Genomic DNA, 22,268 nt, shown 5'->3' on the forward strand with positions numbered 1-22,268 from the left:
TCAGCTGTAATTTGTTTTCAGTAAAAGGCTGTCACTTTCAGTTGTGGTAAAATTGTTTTTCTTTTCTTTTTTGGGTGTTTACATATAAATGTATTTTGGCTTTACAGTTATAAAATTTCCAATTGTATGTTTATATACACTTAAGCGACATTATAATAAAAAAGTAACTTGAGTGAACATTTAGGAATCACAATCCTTTTTTTTTTAAAAACATATGAGTTTGGTGGTCACTTCTGTATCTTTAGGTTTGTGCCATTGGCTCTTTGCTTTACAAGGCAAGCCTTCAGCTGTAGATGCCTATGGGATTTTGAAGTTTGTAGTAAGCACTTGTTGAAGGCATAATTTAAGTAAGTTTGGTAATGATTTGTTTTAAAAACCATCCTAGAAAAGGGTATTAAAGGAGGACTTATTTCTTGGTAAATATACTTACACTTATTTTTCACGACTTTGTTTTATTTTTACTGATTACTGTCACTTTCACAGATAATCAATATGCGTTTCCAAGGCTTTTGGCTATGTTTGGGTCTTCTTTTCATCTCAATTAATGCAGAATTTATGGATGATAGTGTTGAGATGGAAGACTTTCATGAAAATTCAGAAGAGACTGATGAACTCTCCTCAGAGGTAAGGTTATTGAGAACCAAGCTATCCATTATTCCTTTACATGATACATAAGGCTGACTAATTTCTTAGGATTCCTTTCAATTGGAATAGCCTTTAGTTTCTAAATAAATAGGAAAAAAAAAAACATTGCCTTTTCCGAGCTATTTGTTGCTGTGTTTTTTAGGGTGCCCATGTGCTACAGAAATTTGTGCATGGAGCCTAGCACAGTATTATTACCAGATAAGTATGGGAAAGATTTTTATGATCAAACTAGGAGTTCATTACTAGCTAAAGAGGACTAACTACTTTAACTCTTTTCAGATAAAAGAAAAGGTAGTAATTTTCAGTTCTTCAAAAATTAGAGAAAATGGTGTTTTTTTCATTTCTCTGAGGAAAGAAATGCTGAATAGGAGGATGAATTAGAAAGGAGAGTGATGATGAAATAGGCATTTAGTAAGGCTCCCACTGTTTTGGTCTCAGCATGAAGATGTGTGTTTTGAGGTGGTGACTGACAGGAGTCTGAAAAAGTTTTTAGAGGTTTTTGTGTACTCTTGACAATCCATAAGAACTTTCACATTGAGGAATATTCATATCTAATATTGGGACAATCAAAATTTTTTCAGAAATATTTTTGGTAAGAAAATATGAATTATGGTCTGCTGGCTGCTATTTAAAGGGCTGAGAAGAATAATACATAGTTTTTTTAATGTATTTATTTATTTTAATTGGAGAATAATTACTTTACAATATTGTGATGGCTATAGCCATACATCAACATGAATTGGCCAAGTTGTTATAAATCTCTTTTTAGAATTTTCTTTTAATTTGCAAATGCATGTGTTGCTTAGCTGTTCAAGGTGAATATTCTTTCTCCTGTTAAGTTTGAAGCTCCACAAGCTTCAAACTTAAAATTTTAAATTTCTTTAAAATCTGGTTCTGTGATCCAAAGAAAGTAAGTAGTAATCAAAGTGCTTATGGCTGACTTAAGATACAGCTACTATGAGGGCTTTGGTAGGTTAATACTTTAAAGAAATTGCCAGATACCTGTGACTCTTAACTGTGTGCTGTGCTTAGTCACTCAGTCATGTCTGACTTTTTGTGTATGTGTGTGACCCCATGGACTGTGTAGTCAGCCAGGCTCCTCTGTCCATGGGAATTCTCCAGGCAAGAATACTAGAGTGGGTTGCCATGCCCTCCTCCAGGGGATCTTCCCAACCTAGGGATAGAACCCAGGTCTCCCACATTGCAGATGGATTCTGTACCATCTGAGCCACCAGGGAAGCCCAAGAATCCTGGGGTGGGTAGCCTATCCCTTCTGCAGGGGAACTTCCCGACTCAGGAATTGAAGCAAGGTCTCTTGCGTTGCAAGGCAGATTCTTTACCAGCTGAGCTACCAGGAAAGCCCGTGACTCTTAACTATATTTGATGATAATTTGAAAAGATGGTAAGAAATGGGAGAGAACAATTTTTGATGCTTCTAATTTTATAGCATGAAAATTCTAGGAATGGTAAAGTATGAATAAAGTATATTGGCCCATTTTTGCCAATGCATAAAAATATAGAGAACAGTAAAGTTGTAATTCATTAAACTTCATAGGAGATGGGCAATTTGGGTAGCAGAATCTTGACCCTGTAGAAGTATCTGGGATTTTGTTTAAGTACTGATTTTCCTCCCTTGAGTAGAAAGTATGCTATTAGGGAAGGCTAAGGACAGTGAAAGTTGGGTCTTCATTGCTAAGCAGGCTCTTCTCTAGTTGCAGGGTGTGGCTTTCTCATTATAGAGGCTGCTTTTGTTGTGGAGCACGGCTCTAGGGGACGTGGGCTTAAGTAACTGAGGCACATAGGCTCAGCAGTTGTGGCTCCAAGGCTCTAGAAGTGAAAGTGAAGTCGCTCAGTCACGTCCAACTCGTAGCAACCCCATGGACTGCAGTCTGCCAGGCTCCTCCACCCATGGGATTTTTCAGGCAAGAGTACTGGAGTGGGGTGCCGTCGCCTTCTCACTAAGACTCTAGAGCACATGCTTAATAGTTGTGGTTCACATGTGGCATGTGGGATCTTCCTAGATCAGGGATCAAACCTGTGTCTTCTGCATTGGCAGGTAGATTCTTTACCACTGAGCTACCAGGGAAGCCCAGGAATTAATTTTAAACTAACCTATGTGCTTATTAAATTTTTCATCTTATACGTTTATGATCATGCTATTTCTTTTGCTTCTAATAATTTTTATCCCCAAATACTGTCACCTGTTAGAATCCTTTCAAGGCCTTGTCCACTGCATTATGAGACCTTGGGTAAGTACTTCCTCCCATCCCTCCTGTGTTAGAGGGAGTCAGTGTATTCTGTTTGCATAGAGTGTTTTTTTCCATCATGTATCTCTTATGTTCTGTATGTTATTACCAGTAGGATATAACGTTTTGAGGAGACCATGTAACCTACTATCTCTATTACCTATATGTGCATTCCATACTAGGTTCTTAATTAATGAGATTGTTTAATTAAAGTATTTGTGAAGGTGAATAACTTTAGATTTTTAAAATCTGTTTTCTAGATTAAATATAAGACACCTCAACCTGTAGGAGAAGTGTATTTTACAGAAACTTTTGATAGTGGAAGGCTGGCTGGGTAAGTATTCATTCAGGAGAATTTTTTCCTTGATTTGATTAGCTTTTTTGAAATTATTGGTTGTTAATCTCTGAAAATTGCCTCTACCACACAACTGTAAAAAAAAAAAAAAAAGTTAATGTTCTAGTTAAGGTAAATTAGCACCTTAACACATTTTCATTATTGATAGAAATGTTTAATTTGAATTGTTATTTATTTGTACAAAGAATATATATAAATTATGAATATAAAGTAAAAACTTAGAGCATTTCTTCATTCCTTAGGACAAATATTAATAGTTTAATTTCAGATGACAAATTCAAGCTAATGTTTCACCCTAAATAATGATAAAGAAAATAAAGATTACTCTCTGTTGATTATTATATTCCATGTAGGTAAGAACTGTCTTTATCTGCCTTTTACCAGTGAAGAAACTGAGGCTTAGTGTACCTTACCTATGATCATTGCTGTTGTTTAGTCACTAAGTTCAGAGAAGGCAATGGCACCCCACTCCAATACTCTTGCCTGGAAAATCCCATGGATGGAGGAGCCTGGTAGGCTCCAGTCCATGGGGTCGCTGAGTCGGGCACGACTGAGTGACTTCACTTTCACTTTTCACTTTCATGCATTGGAGAAGGAAATGGCAACCCACTCCAGTGTTCTTGCCTGGAGAATCCCAGGGACAGAGGAGCCTAGTGGGCTGCCCTCCCTGGGGTTGCACAGAGTCGGACACGACTGAGGCGACTTAGCAGCAGCAGTCACTAAGTTCTGTCTGACTGTTTTGTGACCCCAAAGATTGTAGTCTACCAGACTTCACCATCTGTGGAATTTCCTAGGCAGGAATTCTGGAATGGGTTGCCATTCCCTTCTCCAGGGATCAAACCTGCGTCTTCTGCATTGCAGGCAGGTTCTTTACCACTGAGCTACCAGGGAAGCTCACCTATGATCATACAGCAAATAAATTGCAGATTCCAAATTTAATTTAACTCTAGTTTTGCAAGATAGTTGGGCTTCCCTGATAGCTCAGTTGGTAAAGAATGTGCCTGCAATGTAGGAGACCCCTGGATTGATTGTTGGGATGGGAAGAACCACTGGAGAAGGGATAAGCTAATCACTCCAGTATTCTTGGGCTTCCCTTGCAGCTCAGCTGGTAGAGAATCTGCCCGCAGTGTGGGAGACCTGGATTCAATCCCTAGGTTGGGAAGATCCCATGGAGAAGGGAAAGGTTACCCACTCCAGTATTCTGGCCTGGAGAATTCCATGGATTATATGGTCCATAGGGTCCCCCACTCCAGTACTCTTGCCTGGAAAATCCCATGGACAGAGGAGCCTGCAGTCCATGGGGTCGCTAAGAGTCAGACACGACTGAGTGACTTCACTTTCACTTTTCACTCTCATGCATTGGAGAAGGAAATGGCAACCCACTCCAGTATTCTTGCCTGGAGAATCCCAGGGACAGGGGAGCCTGGTGGGCTCCCGTCTATGGGATCGCACAGAGTCGGACAGGACTGAAGCGACTTAGTAGCAGCAGCAGCAGTTAGGGTCACAAAGAGTCGGACACGACTGAGCAACTTTCACTTTCTTTGCAAGATAGTATATAGACATCCTTATTTAGCCTCTAGGGTGAAAAGGGACTATTGGATAATCTTTTATTGTATTTCTGATACACATTGTATCTATAAATTGTTAGTTTTCTTTTAAATGATATATATTTCTTTTGATTTTATTTATAGGTGGGTATTATCAAAAGCAAAGAAAGATGATATAGATGCGGAGATTTCTATATATGATGGTACAGTATTATTTAAATATTCAACATAACAAGGATGACCAAGAGTGCATGAGCTTTTGAGACTATATTTCTGTTAAATATATATATGGGGCCTCAGGATCCATCCTGCTTCACAATAAATGTTCAGTTTTTTTGTCTCCTTTCTAGTATTTCTGGAAGTCCAAGTAATCCATACTTAAGCCACCATCCAGGTTTCTAACTCTAAACAGTTGAATTTTCACTCCCTGCAATTAGTCTTTTGCAGATTTCCCAGGCTACTGCTGTTCTCTACTGTTTCATCTCAAGCGTAGGCCCACTTCAGTTAAGTTGTAACTCATGGCATGATCCTCCTAGCGGGTGCAAGACAGGGGGCGTTTATGAGAGCTACAGGAAATGTGGCTGCTCCTGGAGCCGCCGTCTCCAGGCCCATAACGTATCTCTGATAGGTTATCTTCAGGCTTACCCTTAGAAAGAAAAGTCCTATTAGCAAGGGTCATCTTTTCTTCCTTAACAGGACTCTCCTGGAGTATGATGAAAGAATTTCTTGCTCCTGTTAGTCTAAAACCAGTCTCCTCAGTTGTTAAATCGTAAAGCAGGATTGAATTTCCTCTCTCACAGACCACCTAAGATCCATAAGGATGTGACCTCCCATTCAGATCCCAGTAGGAGTTACATGAGAATAACAAGAGAACAGATAACAGCACGTGTAGGAGGCCAGCTGTCTCCTTCCCTCTCCCTCTCCGTAGTGTCTGTTAGTGTGAGATACAGATCACACCTGCGTGTCGTCCGTGCTGTGTTCTCCATCCTAGTACATCTGCTTCTCAACTCCAGAAGGAACTCTGCCATACGCACAGAACAAACAACACTGAGTTTAGTCATCTGAATTCGTTTAGAGAAGAGAATGACTGCCCTCAAAGAAGCAGTATTTGCAGAGATAGAACTGTACCTAAAATAATACCCACAGAAATACATGCCATCAAACAGAATGCTTGACTTAAAACATCTATGTTTAGCTTACTTTACAGTTTTTTAGAACAACATTGGGTAGATGTACGCTGTATGTTTTTATTCTAGAAGTATCCACTGATGGAATTTTCCCAAAATTAGGTTATGGTCTATTTTAGAAGTGAGTTTAAGTCTGGACAGAATGACTCTTAGTGCTTAAATGAGTTTTTGCCTCAGCTTAAAATTAGAACTCAAGCAAGCAAGCGAAAAATGAGCTTACTAACAACACCTAAGTTTGGTCCATAGTCTTATTAAACATAATTATCCACAAAATTTTTTAGCATATTAGATTTGGTATGGTTGGTTGACTTTTCAATTTCTTGAAAAGCACCTTTGAAAAATACAGAATCTCTTATTAAAGATTCAGGTCCTGAAAGTGGCATTTTGTATATAAATGTTAGCAATGTCTTTTATATAGTGGTTAGTTGAGACCAGTATCAATTTCTTTGCAGGAATATTTAGTATTTATAGTCATTAATAACCGGAGGAGGCAATGGCACCCCACTCCAGTGCTCTTGCCTGGAAAATCCCATGGATGGAGGAGCCTGGTAGGCTGCAGTCCATGGGGTCGCGAAGAGTCAGACACGACTGAGCGACTTCACTTTCACTTTTCACTTTCATGCATTGGAGAAGGAAATGGCAACCCACTACAGTGTTCTTGCCTGGAGAATCCCAGGGATGGGGGAGCCTGGTGGACTGCCGTTTATGGGGTCGCACAGAGTCAGACACGACTGAAGCGACTTAGCAGCAGCAACAGTAATTAATCACAGCTTCTGTCAAGTGCCCCTTGAGTAAAACTAATTGTTAGATTTTCAGGAGCAATCTGTGAGAAACATTATATGCTGGAGAACAGGGTTTGCATTTGAGGGAGACTTATTTAAATTGTCAGATCAAGTTATTAATAAAAATATAGCTGTTTAAATAATCACCAGTTCTTTAAGTGACTAATTTTCAGGCTATCTTATAAAATTGTTTGAATTCTTTTCTAGATTTTACTTAAATCAGAGTTCACATTGCCTGGCCTTGAGTAAAGATTGGTTAATGAAAAGTTACTACTGATTTGAAGTTAGGAAAAGCTTCTTGTCCTTGAGGAATAATCACCTTGTCACAGGTTTTCTAAAATTAAAGTAGTACTTTTAGAGAGTACGTTTTCATGGCTGATAAATGTATGCACGTAATTACAAAAGAAAGACAACGTAGTTTTAAAAATTCCTTTACTATCAATATCCTAAAATCCCTAAAGATATAGTTGTTACTTCTTAAAAGAAGGCCTTTGTGATTTGGTCAAGCCAAAGGTTAGTAGTGATAATACAGTTGCTCATCAGTGTGAGAAAAGAAAATGAATTCACCTTTTTAAGAAAAGTTTAGTATATCCAAGTTGGGGGACAAAAAGGAAAACAAACCTGAAAAGTTGAAAAAATGAATTTTTGAAAGCCCAAGAAAGTGTGCACAATGATAGACCCCAAAACATCCCTCTCTGACTAGTGAGACTGTTCAGGTTCTTGTCCTGTTGTTTTTTAGAAAGAAAAAAATGTATATAAAGTGCATTGGTAAATTCAGAAGTGCCCATATTTCATGTTGTCACAATTCCGGAAAATAGCCAGTGTTCACTGAATTTTCTTGGAATAGGCAATACATCTAATTTTCAAAACTGGAATGTTTTATACAAACTAATATAAATTAGTTATTTACTGTTTTAAAAGGAGGAAAGTCTAGCCCACAACTTTGAGGCAACAGATGACCCATCCATCTTTGTATTGTATGCATCCCATGATATAATCGCAGGAGCTTCCTGATCTAAGGTGGGGACACTTCCAGCCCAGACGGGGCCTCGCTCAGCGTTGCTCTGCTGCAGCCTAGTGCTAATCCAGCTTATAGGACTTGCTTGGCCAAAAGTTCTGAGAACTGATTGGCTTAGCTCAGAAAGGGTAACTGCAATTTGTGTTCTTTGGGCATACAATTTTTAAAATAAAATTTAAATCACTACAATAACTTCTGCAAAGTAAGCAAAGTAGTTGATGACACCATGAATTTCAAAATACATAGACTGAGGCAAACTCATTTTGTGTTAAAGAGGTATTTTGTCTCCTGTGTCATTTAAAAATAACTCATTTTAAAAATACAATGAGACCCTATGAGACAAACAATTTCTGTGGTTTCAGTGATTACAGTCTTTCAGAGAAATCCAAACTAAACCAGCTTTGGAGGTCCTTTAATTAAATGCTCTAATATCTGTTGTTTATTAGTGAGTTGGTCAAGAAGTTCATTTGGCTTTTTCCATAAGAGGTTACAGAAACACCTGAATGTTTTTGGCCAACCCAATAGTCCCCACAATTTTAGGAGAAAAAAGAGAGCAGACATACATACAAGTGCAGGTACTAGTTCCTGATTTAAGATGGGATTTTATTTTTCCAAAATCAGCCTTCATGGAAAAATCTTATTGGTTACCATTTCTGATAATTTTTAAGTCAGTGTTTTTGGTTTTAGTTTAACTTGCTTGGTTTTGTATTTTAGGAAGATGGGAAATAGAAGAATTGAAAGAAAATCGAATACCTGGTGATCGAGGACTGGTGTTGAAATCTAGAGCAAAGCATCATGCAATATCTGCTGTGTTAGCAAAACCCTTCATCTTTGCTGATAAACCTCTGGTAGTTCAGTGAGTTTTATTATGTTTTGAATACTTTTTCTAACATTTATTTTAGTTTTGTATAATTTGGCTTCTGAATATGGGTATAAAAATTCAGATTTCCCTTTCCCATTTCATTTATTTAAATACACAATGTGTGTATATGCACAAACACCCTGAGGTTTTGAATGAAACAGAGATTTGTTGCAAAATTATATTAATATAACATTTGCTATAATATGCAATATTCCACCAGAATATAGTGCATATTAAAATCATCATTTTTGTTTGAACTCTTTACTTAAAATTGACTTGCTGTTGAGCTATATTAACTTCAATATATTTTAAATAGAACTATAAATATTGCTGTTGAACCAGTGATAAGGTTCAAAGGCAGAAAATTTGTTTTAAAGAGGAAATGCCCTTTTCAAGGTCTGTGTTCTCATAGAGTCTTCCTCTCCCCTCCCTCAAAATATGACATACACTAGTTTTGTGGTATTACTTGCATGTGTAACTATTGTAAAATCAAGTATTAATTCCTCAAGCTTGTTTCACCTATACTGGTATAAATCCAAAATAGATCTGTACAAATACAGTTACAAAACAAATGAAATTAATATTAAAAACAATGAAAAGGAAATGTAGAAATGTTATTTTCTATCTTATATTGGAAGATTGGGCTGTCCAAAGTTAATTACAGCATAAGAAGTACTACTAACTATAAGCTTACTAACTATAAATTTGTTTTAAACTTTTTGTTAGCATGTTAAATATCTGCCTGTGTGTTATAATTAAAATGCCATTTTGTGTTTTAAAAATGTAAAACAATATGGCATTTGGTACAATTGGTTTAATTTTTTGGCTCTGATGCTTTGATTTAGTTGCATTGTTATTTCAAGAAATTTAAAATATCAAATGTCAAAAGAGTATACAACTATTTAAACAAATGAAGAATATTACCATAAGTATTTGCTGGGATTTAATATTTGAGCTTGATATTATGGCATTATTCAGAGTTTTGTATTTATTTCTTCTTGAAAATTTGAAAGTAATCTTATTCAGTTGAATTTAGGTGAATATAATTTTCTATTTTAATATTTTGTGGCTTAAATGAAAGGTTAAAGGAAAATAATACAAAATTTAATTTCTCCAGAGTAAAATGAATCAAGTTTGGTATTTTCAGAAAGTATAAATCACTGCTAGGCAAGTAAGTGAAAGATAGTTTACAAGACTGGAAGCAAAGATAGTAAGTCTAAAAAATTATTAAAGCAATTGTGAACTGAAAAAAGTAAAGGAGAATCAAAAAGAATTGAATAGTGGTCTTTGATATGCTTGAAAACAATTCAAAGAAGGATAATGTAAAATGAAATAGTATAGATAAAATAAATTTTGTATTAACTATTATAAATACTGTAAAAACTATTATATACTATTTATAACTATTATAAATACTATAAATATAGTATAACTCATAAATATGAACTATTTAAGACATAACTTTAAAACTGCTTTTCCTAAATTATGTATTTATTAATATGCATTATATGGTCATATACGTTTTAGAAACTAAGAATATCTGAACCTTAAAGATAAGGAAGCATATTTGCCCATTAAAGATTTTGAGAGTTCTACATAAAAAACCTGTTCTTAATTTGAACATTGTGTTTCCCAAACATATTTGGCCACAGAAGTTTTTTCCACCCTAAACAATAATTACTATTTCATAGGACAGTTTAGAAAATGGCACCCTAAAGAGAAGAGGGTTAACATATACTCGGCATTTGTCCTCATTTTTCATGTGATTTAAGATTAGCAGCAAGCAGTCCGTCCAGCTCTATGACTTACATTTCACTGATCCTCGAATTCATTGTGAACTGTTTATACTAGGCACAAGTTAATGATTTGAAAAATCTGGAAGTATGCAGCGTATGAAATAGTGATCAAGTCCATGCATAATAAGATAGCAAAACTGTCTTACAGTTATAAAGACAATTTATACAATTGTTATCTCTAGTTCTTTTCCCAGAACCCTCAGATCACCTATATAAAGCTTTAAGAGTCGCAGATATTTACCTTTAGTTCACATTATGCACCATTTCTTTTACTTCATGCTCTTCAAAGGCATGTTTCATGAAGGAAAAGTTTATCAGCTACTGCTAAAATAAAAATATTGATAAGGCCTTGAGGAAAACAAACTCCTTGATTTAAGACGTGAAAAAAGAACAAAACTTTTCTTCTGATCATAACAAGCTAACATTTTTGAGCATTTATTGACCCATCACTGTGCAGGACGACTTCTAGTCAGCATAACAGTCCTTAGAGGTGTAGGTATGGGCAGTGTTCCCTCATGATAGATGAGCAAATGGAGACCAGAGCTTTAGTAATGTGTCTTGAGCCAGGGCCTACCAAAATCAAGAACAAATCTCAGGTCTTTCTGACTCCAGAGTGCTTGCTTGTAACCGCTGTTGTAGAAATCTGGAGAAATAAAGCAGAATACAAAGTAGGAGGGGAAATCACCCAGCAACTCAGAGATTATCACTTAAAACTTTACTGTATTTTCTCTATTCTTTTCTATATAAAATGCATATTACTAATTGGGCTCAAACTGTCAAAGTTTTGTATGCTAGTTTTACTTTGTCACTGAAGTCTCTTCAGAAACATTTTAAACTATATTTTTTTTATTAAAATTATCACTATATCCTGTTACTTCTCTGGTTCTCATCTGCTTTTGCTTTAATTCATTAAAGCAGTCATAACATTTTTGGTTTTCACTGTTTTTCACTTTGATGTCCATTTCCTCATTGACTTTTGTCACACATAATTCACCAATTTACTGAAAATCTCTTCTACATATTGTTCAGTAAGATTGTCTATTGCCTAAACAAGACACCAGAACTTGTGATGAGAATTACAGTGTTGTTAAATCCATGAGAAGACTGCCATGTCAGTTCGCTTTTTTAGGTGTTACACTATATTTCCCCTGCCTCCTGGCTGCTAAGATCTGAAATAGTCCAGGTTTACAAGATCTCTTTGCTGGGGTTATTTAATTAAATGTACAACTTTTTAAACCTGGTTTAGGTGTAGCTGAACTAAAAGACAAATTAGTTATTGAACTGAATAGCTAAGGTCATTAGCAGTTTCCTAGAAACCTGTGCTGTAACTGTGATCCCCGTAGTCTTCGTTTTTCACTTTATAAAGAGTATGTATAGTACGTACCTTATTTTAACTTGAAGTTTCCTGCTAAAAGTTTTAATCAAAGTATCTTATTCTTAATTAAACAGTTTTGATGAAAAAATTTATTTCAGCAAATTAATTGGCTTTTCTATAGTTGTTTATAGTCATTCTATTTTCAATATTTTAAGGATGTTCATGGAAAAGGCCTTTCTTCTTGTTCCTCACAGGTTGTGGATGTACTTTGTGTGAGCTTTCTGGTAATGTAAATGTTTGTGTTTAAATGAATTGAGAGTAATACATTAGATTTTGAAGAGCAATTAGTAATTTTTATTTATCAGCAGTATGATTCTTTTTCCCTTCATTTAGATATGAAGTAAATTTTCAAGATGGTATTGATTGTGGAGGTGCATACATTAAACTCCTAGCAGACACTGATGATTTGAATCTGGTATGATATTTTAATGTTTAAAAAAGCCTTATTAAAGTTAATAAGCATTTCTAAGGAGTAATTGACACAACTGAAATTTTTATTTTCATCTGAAGTCAAAAATAACTTTGAAAATTTTTATCCAAGATGAGCTTTTCCATGTGCCTTCAAGTTTCATACACAGCCGTGTTACTTGATGGCATCAGTTTTGTAATCTTTAGCAATGTGAAAAAGGTTGCCAAGTCTCTAAAATAAAATATAATCTGGTGCTTATAAATGTGACCGAGAGATCAGCTTACAGTTATTTTCTTTACAAAGCAATAATCATAAGTTTGTTAGGAAAAGTAAGATAATGGAGCAAAGCAGTAAAACAAAATGACCAAAGAATCAAATTAAAAAGGCAGGTCAGCTCAGGAGTTAGCAGTCTGCAAAAATTTACTAACTTAAGAATGTTAAGTTCATAATGAAGCAAGTTATATTAGAACCATTTGAAGTTTGGAGACATTTCTTATAGCATCCTCCCACAGGAGGCTGTGTCAGAATTTCTGCATATAACAAATATAAAATGAATGAAATGTTAATGAGATATTTGTCAGAACTCCTGGATACAAAACATTAAAGGATTCGTTTACTTAGATAAGGGCAAGGGGAAGCCATTTGTAGTTTATGGTGCAACTCTTAGGCGTTGTGAGGGACAATCAGCTGAAGGTACAGTGGCAATGATAAAGTCAAATGCCAAGTAGTTTTCTAAACACTTTATCTGGTTAACTCAGTTAATCCTTAGAGAAGGCTTATAAGGTACATACTATCCCCATCAGAGGTGATGGAATAAGAACTATGGGGAGGTTGGAAGATTTGCTCAGGGCCACACACAGCTGGTTTAAAGGCAACAGTGGGATCTGAACCTCAGTATCTGACACCAGATCCCATGCTCTTAACCAGTAGGCCATGCCAAATGAATCCATGGGATTTTCCAGGCAGGAATACTGGAGTGGGTTGCCATTTCCTTTTCCAGAGGATCCTCCCAACCCAAGGTGTCCCGCATTGCAGGCAGACTCTTTACTGTCTGAGCCACCAGGGAATCCCGAAGAGAAATGACTAGGGGTAAAACAGGGAGCAAGTCACTGTGTCTGTTCTTCACTTTGTGCTTAAAGGGCACCACTTTCTGGTGTCTTACTGAATAGTAGTAGTGCCTAAGTAAGCACTGTAGTCTTCAGTCACAGTACGTTTTTCTCTATGCTTAATTTTCTTAATAAGATATTAATACAGATCTATATAGAGTGAGTAAAGCCTATTATGTTGTTAAAGTGGTTCCAGCTTCTCTCCTACATCTTCAAAATGGAAGTAGTGTGTGCATTTTAAGAAAAAAAAATCTGTTTTGAAATAAACCTTGTCATTTTTCCACATCCTTTATTGTCAATGTGTCAACTAACTCTTTGGTGAATTAGCATTTAATACATTTTTGTGAACTCTACCCAACGGGGTAGAATAGAGAAATTCATTAAGTGTTTCAATTCTGGACTAATCCTAATACTCATCTCTCTTTGAAGGAAAATTTCTATGATAAAACATCCTATACCATTATGTTTGGACCAGATAAATGTGGAGAAGATTATAAACTTCATTTTATCTTCAGACATAAACATCCCAAAACTGGAGTTTTTGAAGAAAAACATGCTAAACCTCCAGATGTAGACCTTAAAAGGTTCTTCACAGACAGGAAGACTCATCTTTATACCCTTGGTATATCCTTTTAATTCATTCATTAATTTAAAAGTATTTGCTGACTACCAGTATTTTCATGGCAAGTGCTTTGGGAGAAGCAAGCAAGGTAATTCTGTTAAGGATTTATCTTTTTGGGAAAATCAGACACACGTACAGCACAGGCATAAAGCAAAGTGCCATATGAGATACAGTTATCTGTATCACATAAAGCAATACTGCTTTCAGTTAAGAAACTTCGGGAAAACCTGGGGAAGGTGATTCTATTTGACCTAATCTTAAGTTTAGGTATACCATGTGGAACATAGGAGAGGAAAGGGATATTTTAGGTACCCTGACATTAGCGATGCTGACAGAATAGAAAACCGAAAAATAAGGTTAAAGAGGAAGAAACCCTTAACATTAGACTGTATTCTATAGGCAGTTGTCATTGTTGGGTCCTGCCTGGGTGGTAGTTAAAGGGAAAGCATTCAGCAACCATCTGTTAACATACTTAGCTTTACTTTTGCAGCTAGGAGTTTGAGTATACATTGACTGGGAAGAACATTATATAGGATAGTTTCTCCTCTTTCCAGGTACAGATGGTTAGGTACTATGATTTCTTAAAATCTGAGCATGTCAGAACCTAACAGGACAACTCCATCCAAGACTAACATGTATCAACTTTCTTCCTCAAAACTGCAGTTACAGAAACATTCCTTTTTGTCTGCCAAGGCAGAGACCAATTTTATTTTTAATGTTAGTATCAAAGACCTTTCTCTGAAATTGGAAAATAGCACTGGACATTTGGGGGAACGTAAGGTAAACTCTTAAAGCATAGAAATAATGAGAAATTATAACTAGAACAGAAAAAAAAAGAATTTTAATTAGACCTTGTATAAACCCAGTCAAAACCAATATGATAATATATATATCAGAGGACACAATTCCACTTTCAGGAATTTTTCCAAAGGAAATAATCCAGAAGGAAGAAAATGACCTGTGTGTGAAAATATACTGTAAATTGCAAGCAGCTCAAATGTTGCAGTAGTGGTTTTCTTTCTATGCAGTACAATACAAAAAGATAACTATGAAAATGTTCAGCTTATACTATTAAAATGGGGGAAGAAAGAAAAGTTGGAGGTGCATTCTGATGGCCACTAGACAAATTATGCAAACAAAACCAAACTTAGAAAAGTCTTAACTTTTATTAATCACCTGATAGGCACCATGCTCTGTGCTAGGCTCTTTGTTTAGAACAGTCATGTGAGGTGAGCAGTTTTTATTTTGCCTTAATTTAAGTAACTTGCCCTAGGAAATAAAAGTAATTGGTAGAGCTGGAATTAAAATTCAAGCAAATTCTTAAAACATTTGCTTTTCTTACTATGATACACAAAAAGTTTGTTGTGTTAGGATTATCCACTTTTAAAGGAATTTCTTCCTTTTAAAAAACCTTTCTGTATTATATTTTCATAACATTATTCTGTAGTTGTTCTAAGAACCTTACAGACTCCCTTAAAAAGAGTTTATAATCCAGTGCCTTTTGTGGTGAATTCATTTAGAATATTTAAAGCCGTTTTCTAAACAGAAAGTTTTTTGGCTAAAGATTTTTGACAAAGATGTCAAAGTGATGTAATTGTCATGTGCTTTTTTTGGATTTACTGTAATTTTAAAATACTTCAGTTGCAAAATTGAGTCAGAAAATACTCTTTCAGGGTTTTTTCTTGAGAAATGCCTTTTTTGAATTAGAGTCTAGTACATTTTTGCATTTAAGATCTTATTATTGTTAGTTGTGCTTTTTTCCTTAGTGTAGTTTTATAGTCTCAGCTGTAATAGAAAATGGTGGAGAAAAAAAGAGAAGAGGGGAAACACTGAGTCTTCATTTGCATTATTTGAATTTGTATATAAATTGCAATATTTGATGTTGATATAAACAATTTGGCATTGTTGTGACTGAAAACCTCTGGAGATTACTTCAGTAATGTTTTTTCAGAAAGTGGTTGTCTACATAGCTAGTTAAGTCAGAATCATCCTGACATTTACTGACAGCTCCTACTTCCTTACTGGGCTTCCCAGGTTGCTCAGCTGGTAAAGAATCAGCCTGCCATGCAGGAGGCCCAGGTCCTGTCCCTGGGTGGGGAAGATCCCTTGGAGAAGGAAGCGGCTTCCCGCTCCAGGGCCAATCGGACACGACCTAGCAGCGAAGCCACCACTGCGCTGCGCCTCCTTAACCTACTTGCTAAAGGCAAATGTTAAGCTGTTACTTTTTATCTACCATTCTTTCCAAAGATAAAAATTGGGCTCAGTGACTCCCCACCCCTTGTTTATAGAAGGGGGAGAGAGCTTTCCTTTTGTTTTTATAATCATGGGAGTCCTTACGAAACTTTTGATGTGGTAACTTTTAAAGAGCTAGAGTTTATCTTGAAACAGCATACCAGAGCATGAGCTGGAGTGTTTTCAATCATCCTTAAGATATTTTACACTACAATGTAGGAATGAAATGCCGATGAGTTTAATAGATTTCTAGATCATAGGAATGTGTGAATGTTAAATTCCTGGTTTTGGCGTCTAGATTAAGGTTATATAGAAGGATGTCCTTGTTTATAGGAAATGTGCATTAAAACATTCAGGGATGATATGAACGAGGTCAATAACTTACTCTCAAGTAATTCAAGAAAAAGTGAAGTTCTTTATATGTACTTGCAACTTTTAAAGTTTGAGGTCGTTTCAAAAAATTATTTTAAAATAGTGAAGATTGGGTTGTATTCTGTAACTATAAAAGACTAAAGCTGAATGGTTATGTGAGTCCTAAATTCAGTTAGCAATTGGGTATTTTTGTGTTTGAGAAGTAATGGAGCATTTTATTAAATTTTTATTATTAAAATTTTATGTTTGGTTTTAGAAAACATTATATCTAGTGATTTTTGCATATTTTGATTTAATACATTGCTAATTCCTCTATTCTGCTTGAGAGAAAATTTTACCCATGAAGTTTAGGGTAGTTTTTTTATTTAGAAGATTATCTTTAACATGTCTATCATTATGATAAGTGTAATATGTTTAAATTGGTCCCTAGTGATGAATCCAGATGACACATTTGAAGTATTAATTGATCAGATAGTTGTAAACAAAGGAAGCCTACTAGAGGATGTGGTTCCTCCTATCAATCCTCCCAAAGAAATTGAAGATCCCAATGATAAAAAACCTGATGATTGGGATGAAAGAGCAAAAATCCCTGATGCTTCTGCTGTCAAACCAGAAGACTGGTAAGCAAAGAATTCAGTAGCAAAGCACTGTTTGGCACAAAGTAATAAAATGTAACATGTAAGTGACATAATAAAATGTAACATATAAGTGACATTTACAACCAATGAAACATATTCTTTTAAACATCAGAAATACTTATTTTGACTTTTAGAAGAAATACTTCTCTGAAATGGATTTTACACTTCCTACCTTTTAATTATCTTAATTTTAATTAATTTTGTTCCCTTTTCCCATATATATATATATAAAATGTATACTTCCAATATGTATATTTTATTTTGTATTCTTTCAGTGCTGTGGGGAAAAAATGCCATGAGTCTAAAGCACCAGCACTTTAATTTCTATTTCCAGTTTGATCTTTATGTATGTTTGTGCATATTTTACATAGTTGTGGTCGTTGCAGTTAATGATTAGTTGGCTTTAAATAGCCAAATCCTCAGCATCTTATAAAACTATATGGGATGCACTCATCTTCCCAGGAGACACTAGTTACATTACATTACATTAAATAATCTGCTTGCAAAGGCAAAAGACGCAAGAGACAGAAATTCGACCCTTGGATTGGGACGATGCTCTAGAGAAGGAAATAGCGACCCACTCCAGTCTTCCTGCCTGGGAAATCCCATGGACAGAGGAGCCTGGTGGGCTACAGTCCGTGTAGTTGCAGAAGAGTCAGACATGGTGAGCACACGTGCAGCAGCAGCAGGATGCAAACACTGCCTTTCACTCTGGGGCTTGTCATGATTTTTTTACTAGAGAGCAGAAGTTTTAAATTTTTATGAAGTCCGGTTTGTTAATATTTGATAATTCATGGTTTTTGCATCTTCCTAAATCCCATCACTTCATGGGAACTAGATGGGGAAACAGTGGAAACAGTGTCAGACTTTATTTTTTGGGGCTCCAAAATCACTGCAGATGGTGACTACAGCCATGAAATTAAAAGATGCTTACTCCTTGGAAGGAAAGTTATGACCAACCTAGATGGCATATTCAAAAGCAGAGACATTACTTTGCCAACAAAGGTTCATCTAGTCAAGGCTATGGTTTTTCCTGTGGTCATGTATGGATGTGAGAGTTGGACTGTGAAGAAGGCTGAGCGCCGAAGAATTCATGCCTTTGAACTGTGGTGTTGGAGAAGACTCTTGAGAGTCCCTTGGACTGCAAGGAGATCCAACCAGTCCATTCTGAAGGAGATCAGCTCTGGGATTTCTTTGGAAGGAATGATGCTAAAGCTGAAACTCCAGTACTTTGGCCACCTCATGCGAAGTGTTGACTCATTGGAAAAGACTCTGATGCTGGGAGGGATTGGGGGCAGGAGGAGAAGGGGACGACAGAGGATGAGATGGCTGGATGGCATCACTGACTCAATGGCCGTGAGTCTGAGTGAACTCCGGGAGTTGGTGATGGACAGGGAGGCCTGGCGTGCTGCGATTCATGGGGTCACAAAGAGTCGGACACGACTGAGTGACTGAACTGAACTGGAGATATTATGCCTAAATGTGACAAAGATTTTTTGTTTTCTAGACAAATAATTTTGAGTAAAACTCTGTTCAAAGTTTGTTATTACATGTAGTATGAGATATAAATCAAGATTAATTTTCAAAAATATGGATGTCTAATTGTTCTACTCTTGGCATCCATTTAATGTCCATATTTATATCCCCTCTTTCTTTTCTGCATCAAGTTTATCAAGTTTTTTCTTGATACGTTTAGCTACAGGTTTATCAATTTTATTGAGCTGTTTGGAGGACGGGCTTTTGTTTTAGTTTTTGTTGGCATTTTTTCTGTTCTTCTTACTTTGGACTTAATTTGCTTCCCTTTTCTGCTTTTTTAAGGTAGAAAATAATTTCTGATAGAAGCAGCTGTAAATTTTCTCTCAGCACTGCTTTAACTATGTTCCACAAATATCTACTATTTCTGAGAACATTCATTCATACTGTTTTATAATTTCCCTAGTGATTTCTTTTTTGATTCACATATTTTTTAAAGTGTTCTCTTTGCTGTCAATTATTTATGGATTTTCCAGATATAATTTTCACTTTAACTCCCAATATAATTCTGTTGTTGTCAGAAAGCATTTACAAATGTCACTTATATCAGGTTGGTTGATAGTGTTGTTCTAAAGCCTTTATATTCCTAATGGTTTTCAGCCTGTTCTCTTATTGGGAAGAGGAAATAAGTCTTCAACTATGATTGTAGATTTGTCTTTATCTCCTTTGAGTTCTATTTGTTTTGTTTTGTGTAATTTGAAGGTCTAGATCACTAGATCAATTCACAGTGTTTCATGACCTCTTGAGGAACTGACCTTTTTATTATGAAATGTTCTTCTTTGTAAACTCATAAGTACTCTCTGTCTTGGAATCTACTTTATCTGATACTAGATCAGCACTCCCATTTTTTTAATCATAGTTCCACTGAATATTAGTTTCCATTATTTACCTGTAACCTGTACTACTACTGCTGCTGCTAAGTCGCTTCAGTCGTGTCCGACTCCGTGTGACCCCAGAGACGGCAGCCCACCAGGCTCCCCCGTCCCTGGGATTCTCCAGGCAAGAACACTGGAGTGGGTTGCCATTTCCTTCTCCAATGCATGAAGGTGAAAAGAGAAAGTGAAGTCACTCAGTCATGTCTGACTCCTGGTGACCCCATGGACTGCAGCCTACCAGGCTCCTCCGTCCATGGGATTTTCCAGGCAAGAGTACTGGAGTGGGGTGCCATTGCCTTCTCCTGTATGTTGTTGTTATTCAGTTGCTAAGTTGTATCTGACTCTTTGTGACCCCATGGACTGTGGCATGCCAGGCTTCTGGCTCCTTCACTATCCCCCGGAGTTTGATCAAACTCACGTCCATTGAGTCGATGATGCCATCCAGCCATCTCATCCTCTGACACCCCCTTCTCCTCCTCCTGCCTTTCCATCTTTCCCAACAGCAGGGTCTTTTCCAGTGTGTCGGCTCTTCACATCACGTGGCCAAAATATTGGAGCTTCAGCATCAGTCCTTCCAATGATATTCAGGGTTGATTTCCTTTATAATGGATGGGTTTGATCTCCTTGCTATTCAAGGGACTTCTCCAACACCACAGTTCAAAAGCATCGATTCTTCGGCATTCAGCTTTCTTTATGGTTCAGCTCTCACATCCATACATGACTACTGGAAAAACCATAGTTTTGACTATGTAGGCAAAGTCATGTCTCTGCTTTTTAATATGCTGTCTAGGTTTGTCATGGCTTTTCTTCCAAGGAGCAAGCATCTTTTAATTTCATGGCTACAGTCACTGTCCATGGTGATTTCAGAACCCAAGAAAAGAAAACCTGCCACTGTTTCCACTTTTCCCCCACCTATTTGCCATGAAGTGATGGGACTGGATGCCTTGATCTTAATTTTTTGAATGTTGAGTTTCAAGCCAGCTTTTTCACTCTCCTCTTTTACCCACATCATGAGGCTCTTTAGTTCCTCTCTGCTTTCTGCCATTAAAGTGGTATCATCTGCATGTCTTAGGTTGCTGTTATTTCTCCTGTTATCTTGATTCCAGCTTGTGATTCTTCTAGTATGGCATTTCACATGATGTATTCTGCATATCAGTTAAAATAACAGGGTGACAATATACAGCCTTTGATGTACTCTTTTCCCAGTTTTGAACCAGTCCATTGTTCCATGTCCAGTTCTACTTCTTGACCTGCAAAGAGGTTTCTGAGGAGGCAGGTAAAGTGGTCTGGTATTGCCATCTCTTTCAGAATTTTCCAGTTTGTTGTGATCCACACAGTCAAAGGCTTTAGCATAGTCACTGAAGTGGAAGTAGAAGGTTTTCTGGAGCTCTCCTGCTTTTTCTATGATTCAGTGGATGTTGGCAGTTTGATTTCTGGTTCCTTTGCTTTTTATAAATCCAGTTGGTACATCTGGAAGTTTTCGATTCATGTATTGTATAGCCTACCTTGCAGGATTTTAAGCATTACCTGTATATGCCTTTATTTTTCAGGTGATTTTTTTGTAGTCAACTGTATTTGGGTCTTGCCTTTAAATTGGAATGTTTTAAATCATCTACATTTAATGCACTTATTGATACAGTTAGATATAAACCTGCTGTCTTGCTGTTTGTTTTCTCTTTGTCCCATATAGTTTGTGGCTTTTTATAAAATTTTTTTCCTGACTATCTTTGAATTGAGTTAGTTTTTTGAGCCTTCTGTTTTTTCTTTCTATTGGCCTTTTGGCTTTTCCTCTCTAGTCTGTTGTTTTACTGGTTGCTCTAGGTTTTGCAGTGCACGTCTTAAACGTATTTCAGTCTCAGTTCAGTTCAGTTCAGTCACTCAGTCGTGTCCGACTCTTTGCAACCCCATGAACCGTAGCACGCCAGGCCTCCCTGTCCGTCACCAACTCCCAGAGTCCACCCAAACCCATGTCCATCGACTCGGTGATGCCATCCAGCCATCTCATCCTCTGTCGTCCCCTTCTTCTCCTGCCCTCAATCTTTCCCAGCATCAGGGTCTTTTCCAATGAGTCAGCTCTTCGCATCAGGTGGCCAAAGTATTGGAGATCTCCAGTAGCATATTGGGCACCTACTAACCTGGGGAGTTCCTCTTTCAGTATCCTATCATTTTGCCTTTTCCTACTGTTCATGGGGTTCTCGAGGCAAGAATACTGAAGTGGTTTGCCATTCCCTTCTCCAGTGGACCACATTCTGTCAGACCGCTCCACCATGACTCGCCCCTCTTGGGTGGCCCCAAGGGCATGGCTTAGTTTCATTGAGTTAGACAAGGCTGTGGCCCATGTGATCAGATTGGCTAGTTGTCTGTAATTGTGGTTTCAGTCTGTCTGCCCTCTGATGCCCTCTCTCAGCGCCTACCGTCTTACTTGGGTTTCTCTTACCTTGTACATGGGGTATCTCTTCACGGCTGCTCCAGCAAAGCGCAGCCGCTGCTCCTTACCCTGGATGCGGGAGGCTGCGAGGGCGCACAAGCACGGCCAAGAGGAGCTACCCCACGTCAGCCTACTCTCAAATAATGTTATACTGCTAATGGGTAACACTTGGCCACTATTTTTCTAAGTATTTGTGTATGCCTCCCCATCTCTTTTGAGGAGATGGCACTGAAAAATGTG

At 37.0% G+C, this 22,268-nt stretch overlaps 1 protein-coding gene across 5 annotated transcripts in view; it reads left to right on the forward strand.

Annotated features, from left to right (window-relative positions):
* Window positions 1-22,268, forward strand: part of CLGN (calmegin) — a 109,432-nt gene that overhangs the window by 72,997 nt on the left and 14,167 nt on the right. For all 5 annotated transcript variants that reach the window (XM_055550648.1, XM_055550645.1, XM_055550644.1 and 2 more), the window contains exons 2-8: window positions 484-624; window positions 3,152-3,225; window positions 4,938-4,996; window positions 8,495-8,636; window positions 12,147-12,228; window positions 13,758-13,950; window positions 16,985-17,174. In XM_055550648.1, the coding sequence (XP_055406623.1) occupies window positions 493-624; window positions 3,152-3,225; window positions 4,938-4,996; window positions 8,495-8,636; window positions 12,147-12,228; window positions 13,758-13,950; window positions 16,985-17,174 (872 nt within the window). In that variant the 5' untranslated portion in view covers window positions 484-492. The remainder of the gene's footprint in view (window positions 1-483; window positions 625-3,151; window positions 3,226-4,937; window positions 4,997-8,494; window positions 8,637-12,146; window positions 12,229-13,757; window positions 13,951-16,984; window positions 17,175-22,268) is intronic.

Source organism: Bubalus kerabau, chromosome 16 (assembly GCF_029407905.1).
Source record: "Bubalus kerabau isolate K-KA32 ecotype Philippines breed swamp buffalo chromosome 16, PCC_UOA_SB_1v2, whole genome shotgun sequence".
NCBI lineage: Eukaryota > Metazoa > Chordata > Mammalia > Artiodactyla > Bovidae > Bubalus > Bubalus kerabau.